This window comes from Myotis daubentonii, chromosome 15 (genome assembly GCF_963259705.1).
Source record: "Myotis daubentonii chromosome 15, mMyoDau2.1, whole genome shotgun sequence".
Taxonomy (NCBI): domain Eukaryota; kingdom Metazoa; phylum Chordata; class Mammalia; order Chiroptera; family Vespertilionidae; genus Myotis; species Myotis daubentonii.
Genome location: NC_081854.1, coordinates 46,950,742 through 46,959,444, shown reverse-complemented (window position 1 = coordinate 46,959,444; position 8,703 = coordinate 46,950,742). Strand labels below are relative to the sequence as shown.

The following is an 8,703-nucleotide window of genomic DNA, read 5'->3' as shown; positions in this document are numbered from 1 at the left end:
CCTCGCGCTGGCCGCTCCCCGCGCGCCGTCGGAGGCCGAGGCAGCCCGATGGACAGACGCGAGAGGCCCAGGTTTTGGAATGAGACGAATACCTACACTGCACCGCTCTTACATGTGTGCCAGAGTCACATTTCCTCCCTCAATCGAATCTAACCCGTTTACAGACGAGGAACCTGAAGTTCACAAAGCTTAAGAAACCCGCCGAAGAACTCCACGCTAGAAGATAGCGTCCCGGTCCTTGCCATCTTATTCACGGATACTGACCGGTTATATCTGTTGTTTGCCTAATCCTAATCAAGCCCCGCATGGAAAGATGAGCCTTAAACCAGACCTCCAATTCTCATCAATACATAAATATCCCTTCTTTCGCCCCCTCCTTCACTGACCCTATTAAGATTGTGAGGCGGTAGTCTTCACCGCAGTTGACAATACACTTGAGTTTACTTTATAAACAGGTTAAAAAATATTATCAGGAAGCCAGCATTTGACGGCTTTCATTTCCTTTCTTGGGGGTGGGGAGGCGGGTAGAAAAAGGAAGAGATGTGAAAGGGGAAGGGATAGGGAAGAGAAAGGGGAACGAAGAGGATAATGGAAGAAAAGGAGAGAAAAAACACATTTTACCCATCAAACTTAAATTTAGGTGTGGCCACCACCCGAGGACTCCTGCTATGTGCTCTGTGGAAACAGGCTCACTTGACAAGGTGTTTCTAAATATCACAAGGAAGTGGGATGTAGCAGAAAAGCAGCCACCTACCTGGGTTTCAGATGGGTAGGATTCTGGTCCTGGCTCTGCCAAATGGATTATAGGACCCAACAAATGGACATGTTACAGGAAAGGGGACCTGACCCTTGGGGAGGGGGGCGGGGGGGTCTGCCTAAAGCTGGCCGTTAGTGTGAGGGTTCCTGACTTCACAACAGGAGTCCAGGTGACATGAGGGAACATTTATGAAAGCTGGGGACAGTAAAACAAGGAAGGGCTTAGCATCGAAGAAGCAACAGGAGAGCCTTAGCTCTCTGGGAAGTCAGAGAAAAGGGATACAGGGGAACAGGTTAAGGTGTTAGCCTGGGATGAGCTGCTGTTGCGCAATGTTCCCCTGGTTGCAAGTCTCATGTGGTCCCTTAGAATTTAGGATACGTGCCTTTGGGGACTGAAGAGAGGGAAGGGAAACGGAATGGTGGGGGCTGCTCCCCAGAGAGCAAGCAAGCACTGGGTCCTTTATCTTGAGGGTTTCATCTCTTTCTTGCAGGCGGGAATATTAGGGGAGGTCTCAAGGGTGTGTTTCAGCAGAATATTCATCAGTTTTCTAGGCATGCTCCTTCAGGGTCGTGGTCTCCACTGATTGGTCAGTGTCAGGGCAAGGGGTCATTAGTCATTGCAGCTGGTCCTGGTGTCACCCACCTGGTTTTGCTGCTTTTCTGAGCCTGCAGCTGAAATACAACTGAGATGTTATCTCTAGGGAGGTATCTGTTGTAAATTGCCCTGCCAGTTTGTTCAACTACCTTGCATATATATATAAATTTTTAAGGGCCTGTCATTATTAAAATCCCTAATATGTCATCATTTTTTGGCTTTCCTTTTATTAATTTATTAACAAACTAGAGGCCTGGTGCACAAAATTCATGCAAGAGTAGGCCTTCCTTCCCCCAGCTGCCGGTACCAGCTTCCCTCCAGCACCTGGGACCCAGGCTTCCCTCCGGCCATTGGCAGGCCCCGGGACCTGGGCTTCCTTCTGGCCACCAGCCGACACATAGGACCTGGGCAGCCCCGGCTTCCTCTGGAAGGTCATCCGGAAGGACGTCTGGTCTAATTAGCATATTACAATTTTATTATTATAGATATCTCCATTTTAGAGGAGGAAAGCAGCTTACGCTAACCAAAGATTAGCCAAGGGTTAGGGTAAAATAAGGTTTCAGAAGGCAGGTTATTTTGAATATAGTGTCAGTGACAAACACAAAAGTGTCTAAACTACAGTATGTCATACTCTTGGGGATGCTTCTGTAAGCACTGTTTGATGACTGTGTTACATACATAATTTCCATAGAACTGTTATCTAAGACCCACCTAATGTGGAAAAATATGTTTAAATCTTATCTGAACAATGGTAAGAGACAATTATCTAAGCCAATGAGGCTGAGGCAACAGCCAGAATGTTTACCCCTTTGATCTAAAACAACTTTCACAAATCTTGAGAAGTACAAATCAAAATAACTCAGCAAGACTATTTAATCCCCAAAGTGCTTAGGAAACAGATATTGGACTAGATTCATTTACACTTTATTTTTATTTTATTTTTTTAAAATATATTTTATTGATTTTTCACAGAGAGGAAGGGAGATAGAGTCAGAAACATCGATCAGCTGCCTCCTGCACATCCCCCAACGGGGATGTGCCCACAACCCAGGTACATGCCCTTGACCGGAATCGAACCCGGGACCTCTCAGTCCGCAGGCTGACGCTCTATCCACTGAGCCAAACCGGTTTTGGCATAGATTCATTTACACTTTAAATACTGCAAGGGATTTTACTAATTGCCAATTTTTCTTTTGCCTAGAGGAAATTTTGGATTTAAATAGAAAATTTTCTTGACCCTCTGGAATTTTCAATGTGTGTCAGAAAATAAGAAATTTAATAAAAATTTGTTTCATCTAAGTAGAAATAGTCATGATCTGAAAAGGTCAAAGAACTCATGCTTACACGGAAATGGCCTTTGGGGCTGAAGAACCTACTACAATGACATGGAGGAGTGCTCCAAAGGGTGCAGAAGCACAGTGGAGCTTTCAGGCCCTTATACTTGATCCCTTTGCCACAGCAACATTTTAAGTATAATGGAGTCTGCAACATCTTTGGGGATCATGATGGAATACAAAAAAGAGTAAGAAAATTGAGATGTAACTATAAAAAGCTCTTCTGAATTTTTAAAAAGCAAAAGTAAATATACCTAAACCAAAAGTAGTGAACCTGACCATAGAATTTTAAAGTATTCAAAGGAACTTCACAATTAGCCTTTAGAAAACTTAAAATTTTTAATTGATTTGAGAGAGGGGGGAGGGACAGAGACACACACACACACACACATACACTACTTTTTGTTGCTTCACTTCTTTATGCATTCAGTGTTGACCCCTGTACATGTCCTGATCTGGGAACGAACCCACAGCCTTGACCTATGCCATAGGGATGACACTCTAACCAACTGAGCTACCCAGCAAGGGCAAGGAAACATTTTTTTTTTAAATATATTTTTATTGATTTTTTACAGAGAGGAAGGGAGAGAGATAGAGAGTTAGAAACATCGATGAGAGAGAAACATCGATCAGCTGCCTCCTGCACATCTCCCACCGGGGATATGCCCGCAACCCAGGTACATGCCCTTGACGGGAATCGAACCTGGGACCTTTCAGTCCGCAGGCTGACACTCTATCCACTGAGCCAAACCGGTTTCGGCGGCAAGGAAACATTTCAATTAACAAAATGTCAAACATTGATTTAGTGTGTGGGAACCTCATCTGAGCAGCTTGGGAAATTATTCTCTTTCTGGAGAGGAATTGTCACTGGGTAAGAATACTGAAATCCAAATGTTCACACAGTGTTCATTACAATATAATGTCAAAGTGTAAAGGCTGCTTTTTTCTCTGACCTATGTTCTTTGAGCTTAAGGAAAAATAAAAGCATATTCTTTTTTTTTTTTTATAATTTTACTAAATTGCTTTTTATATATATATATATATATATATATATAGTTTATTGATTTTTCACAGAGAGGAAGGGAGAGAGAGAGAGAGAGTTAGAAACATCGATGAGAGAGGAACATCGATCAGCTGCCTCTTGCACATCCCCCACCGGGGATGTGCCCACAACCCAGGTACATGCCCTTGACCGGAATCGAACCCGGGACCTCTCAGTCCGCAGGCTGACGCTCTATCCACTGAGCCAAACCGGTTTCGGCAATAAAAGCATATTCTTAAACAAATGTTTGACCTAATGAAGGAATTTTGTCTTACTAATCCATACCTTGAAAATGTATTTATTTTATAAACAATTTTTTAAAAATGTTTTTATTGGCTTAGAGAGGGATAGAGAGATAGAACATTGATCAGCTGCCTCCTGCACGCCGCCTACTGGGAATTGAGTCCACAATCGGAGCCTGCGACCCAACCAGGAATCGAACAGGGGACCTCTTGGTTCATGGGTTGGCACTACTCAATCACTGAGCCACACCAGCCAGGCTAAACTATTTTAATATTTTGCTGTAGCATCACATCACAAAAAGAATTTAATGTAAATAGTATTCCTGTTTCCACATTCCTTGTCTCATGAGAGTTTAGAAGAATATTTTAAATTTTGTATCTTCAAGGCACTGTATTTTAAGAGTTCACAATAGGAAAATAAAAATAAAATGAGTTCACAATAGAAACTGACAAGTTTTCTTCCAATTAAGGAGCCACAAACTTGGGGCGTTTGGTCAGCTTGTGGTATTTCTGAGCAAGGTCAACAGACTTCCGTCCTTGTTGAAAGGGGAAAGACCACAAAATTGCATTCCAGTGATTTCCCATTCTCTTAACTCCACTGAAAATGTAATTCACTTCTTCTTCAGTAAAGTTTTTACGAATTTTTCTTTCTTCTGCAATGAGAATTGGAGTACATATTAGTACCTGCTGGAAAAATAAAAATCTTCTTGAGACCCAAATAAGTACATAACTTATTCTAAAGATAAGAACTATATAGTGAGAAAACTTCATGCCTGGGCTACTTATCAAATAAAAATCCATTTCAATTTTTAGAAGCTGAGTGCCTTCTATTAAGCTAGATGTTATCACTGTGACTTCTTCAATAATTTTATCCTATTGTAATAATACTTGCAACATTTTTCAATAAAGAAACACAAAAGTTTACAAACATTTGACTGTTAATTCTCTTGATATTCCTGTGAGGATGGTTAATAAGCAGCTTACCTATCTTATAGATACAGTCTTCCCAAAGGGCATCATAACTTCATAAAATAAAAAAGAATATCAACACTTGTTATTTTAATTCAGTCTTAATATTTTTTAAAACTAAAGGTCTTGAAATTTGCTTTAAAAATTCACTACTTATATGGATGCTCAGCTTGTTAAAACTTTTTAAAAAACGGCTGCAAAAGGGGGAAGGAAAATTTTAACTGATTTTTAGAAATACTTTCTACAACAGAAAGAATGCACAGTTGGTATCTGTAAACACAAATATCTTCTGGCGATGATTATCAGGAAACACTTCTTTTTAGCTTTTTCATTCATTGCTAATTCATGTTATCATTGTAGGTAGATGCTAATGAGGAGGGTTTTTTTTTTGGTATAGCCACTTAAGGCTGCTATTTACTTTAGTAGGACCTGGAAAACTCTCAGAAAATCTTGTCCTTGCACATCAAGACTATTAGCTATTTGTCCACCTCTCCTAGGACAGGAGCCACAGTTCAGATCTTTTAAAAGAGAAGAGAAAGTCTTACCAGCAGAAGGCTGATAAATAAATGAAAATAACATCTGAGTATAACTTAATGATCTTACTTAGAATGCAAGCTCCATGAAGACAGAATTTTTGTCTGTTTTGCTCACCATTGTATCCCCAGGGCCTAAAACAGTGTCTGACACATAAGAGGTGATCAATAAATATTTGTTGAAAGAAAGAAGTTATTGGTAAAAACTGTTTTGTTTTTAATTTTTTAAAAATATATTTTATTGATTTTTTACAGAGAGGAAGGGAGAGGGATAGAGAGTCAGAAACATCAATGAGAGAGAAACATCGATCAGCTGCCTCCTGCACACTCCCCACTGGGGATGTGCCTGCAACCAAGGTACATGCCCTTGACTGGAATCGAACCTGGGACCCTTCAGTCCGCAGGCCGACGCTCCATCCACTGAGCCAAACCAGTTAGGGCGGTAAAAACTGTTTTAAAGCTTATAAATGAAATTACTCCTTATTTTTGGGTCTACTGGAAAACTGAGGTTATCTAAGAAATGATTTGTTTCACTTGCTAAATGATTTCAACTCATTATAATCAGTATTAGATGGGTTATTATAACATTCAGGAGATTAGGGTACAGAATTGTTCATGTAAAGCTAATCCCCACTTTTCCATTGCAGCTGCCACCTCATTGATTCCTACACTTAACATCTGTGCCCAATTCCCCAAAGGTTAGTGCAGCCGAGTAGTAGAAGGAAGCAGCAGTTCTGTACAGCACAAGGCTCCCCTCTGTGGCTTCTTCACTGCTCCTCTTGATATTGATTGGGCAGTAGGAAAGAACAGGAAAACAGGCAAGAAGGCCCAGTTTTAGACTTATTGTTCAAGTCCCTTTAAGATACCAATCCATCTCAAAAAAGAGCCTTGTCCCTGAGGCTCTTTAAATTTTTTAAAAATTGATTTTAAAGAGAGGAAGAGAGATAGATCAATTTATTGTTTGACTTATTTATGCATTCATTGGCTGCATCTTATATGCACCCTGACTAGAGATCAAACCCACACCTTGGTGTGTTGGGATAATGCTTGAACCAATAGTGAAATCAGCCAGGGCACTGAGGCTCTTTAAATGCTTAGATGCTGCAATGGTCCCTTCTCAGAAGAATCATCTCAAATTTAAGTGTAACCTATAACCAACTGATCTTACACGGTTTCCCTCCGGCCTCAGCTTCGTCAGGAAAGACATCCCGTCTAATTAGCATATTACCCTTTTAGTACTATAGATTTGTTTTTAGCTAAAGCAATTCTAACCCACAAAAAAAATGTATGTATGTATGAATTGAATGTCACAAAACAGTATTTAGGATCCCTCTGTATGGTGATGACTGAGTGGTGATGACTGTTTCTAACACAAAAGAGAAATTTATCAAGTAGGAATGACAATATATCAAATTTTCCTGGCCTGCTTGTGAAAGAGATATGAGACCAATCTAATCACTACCTCCTCAAGATGCCTTTCTACATTCTAAAAAAGCAGACCAAATTATTAACTACTAGAGGCCCAATGCACGAAAATTTGTGCAAGAGTAAGCCTTCCTTCCCCCCAGCTGCCAGCACCAGCTTCCCTCTGGCACCTGGGACCCAGGCTTCCCTCCAGCTGCCAGCAGGCACCTGGGACCAGGCAGCTTCATCCGGAATGACGTCTGGTCTAATTAGCATATTACCCTTTTATTATTATAGAAGATGTTTTTAGCTAAAGCAATTCTAACCCACAAAAAAGATGTATGTATGTATGAACTGAATGTCACAAAACAGTATTTAGGATCCCTCTGTATTATCAATGTGTAGCCATAATTATGTACATTTCATGAGGCTCTGCAAATTATTTTACTTTGTAAAATAAGTGGGACAGTAAGTTGATGTTTCTCTTTTTCTTTCCTCCCTTCCTCTCTCTCAAATCAATCAATAAAAATGTTTTAAATTAAATATATTCACTTATTCCTCCAGAGGTAGTGCGTTCATTACTGAGTAGTTGTCTTTTACGTGGGGTCAGCAGAATTTCTGAAAAATATGGAAAACATTAAGCATACTTAGTATATCAATTTGAGAAACAGCACATCAATTCCATTAGTATGATATTTCCCTTATTTTCCCTTTCTAATAGGAATCCTTAGGTGGATTAGTAAAAAATTTTAAACCTCCAAAAACTAAGTATGCTTACTGGATACATCATAAATCACTGGTTGCTCAGAGACAGATTTTCAACATTATTTTACCCTCTAGCTTTAATATATGTTCTAGGTCATAGTTCAGAAGGTATAGTCATAATTACAGTTTTAAAGCTACTGAATTAATTACTTTTGTTATAGATAAGTGATTTCCTTAGTTCACTTTTATATCTGTCTTCAGCTTCCACAATGACTTTGTGACGATCACATTGGTATGGACAAGAGTGCAAGAGCTTGCTAAAATTTCGGCTATTCAGGGATTTTCCTACTGCTATGCAACCTAAAAGAAAACAAATTAATGTATACATGTTATAAAATGTCTAATAACAAATCTATGAAAGCAAATATCTTTATGATAGTAACTAAAGTCAAATCAGGAATTTAATTATAAATATGTCAAAAAGTTCAAAGTCTTGTTAGAGATGGAAACATAATGAACACAATATAGTCAAATAAGTGTTACGATAGAGGTGTGAACAGAGTTATGGTGATTGGCCTGGTTCTAAGCAGGAGTCACTGTTAGGAAAGATATGTAAAAGAAATAACTCATGTCCAGTCGTATTTTTTAAATGTCTCATTATAGAAAATTTCAAACACACAACAGGAAAGGAAAAAGCATAATGAACCTTTATGTATCCATCATCCAGCTTCAATAATTATTAACTGATGGTCAATCATATTTTATCTACACTCCATGTATTCTGTCTGCCTGCCCCCAATGTACACACTAGATCAGCGGTCGCCAATCTTTTGGGCCTCACAGACTACGAGAGGTCCACAGACCACCGAGTGGCGATTGCTGCACTAGGTCATAAAGCCTGGAATTTGCATTAAAGAATTATTTCATCTATAAATAATTTGTATACATCCCTAACAGATAAGGACTTAAAAAAAAACCCATTATCACACCTAAGAAAAGTATGCGTAATATAATTAAATACCTAGTGTTTAAATTTCTCCATTATTTCAAAACTTCCTTTTTACAGTTGGTTTCTTTGAATCATGATCCAAACAAAGTCTACCATTACATTCAGTTTATTTTA

The 8,703-nt window shown here is 39.3% G+C and overlaps 1 protein-coding gene across 5 annotated transcripts in view; it reads right to left on the bottom strand.

Annotated features, from left to right (window-relative positions):
• Positions 1-3,953: 3,953 nt before the first annotated feature.
• The window catches only part of TERB1 (telomere repeat binding bouquet formation protein 1), a 31,126-nt gene continuing 26,376 nt past the window's right edge, over positions 3,954-8,703 (bottom strand). For 3 of the 5 annotated variants that reach the window (XM_059667843.1, XM_059667842.1, XM_059667846.1), the window contains 3 exons: positions 7,791-7,940; positions 7,428-7,493; positions 3,954-4,622 (listed from right to left, as the gene is read on the bottom strand). In XM_059667843.1, coding sequence (XP_059523826.1) covers positions 4,435-4,622; positions 7,428-7,493; positions 7,791-7,940 — 404 coding nt within the window. In that variant the 3' untranslated portion in view covers positions 3,954-4,434. Of the gene's footprint in view, positions 4,992-7,427; positions 7,494-7,790; positions 7,941-8,703 lie in introns of all 5 variants that reach the window. The other 2 variants (XM_059667844.1, XM_059667845.1) reach the window with 2 other exon arrangements.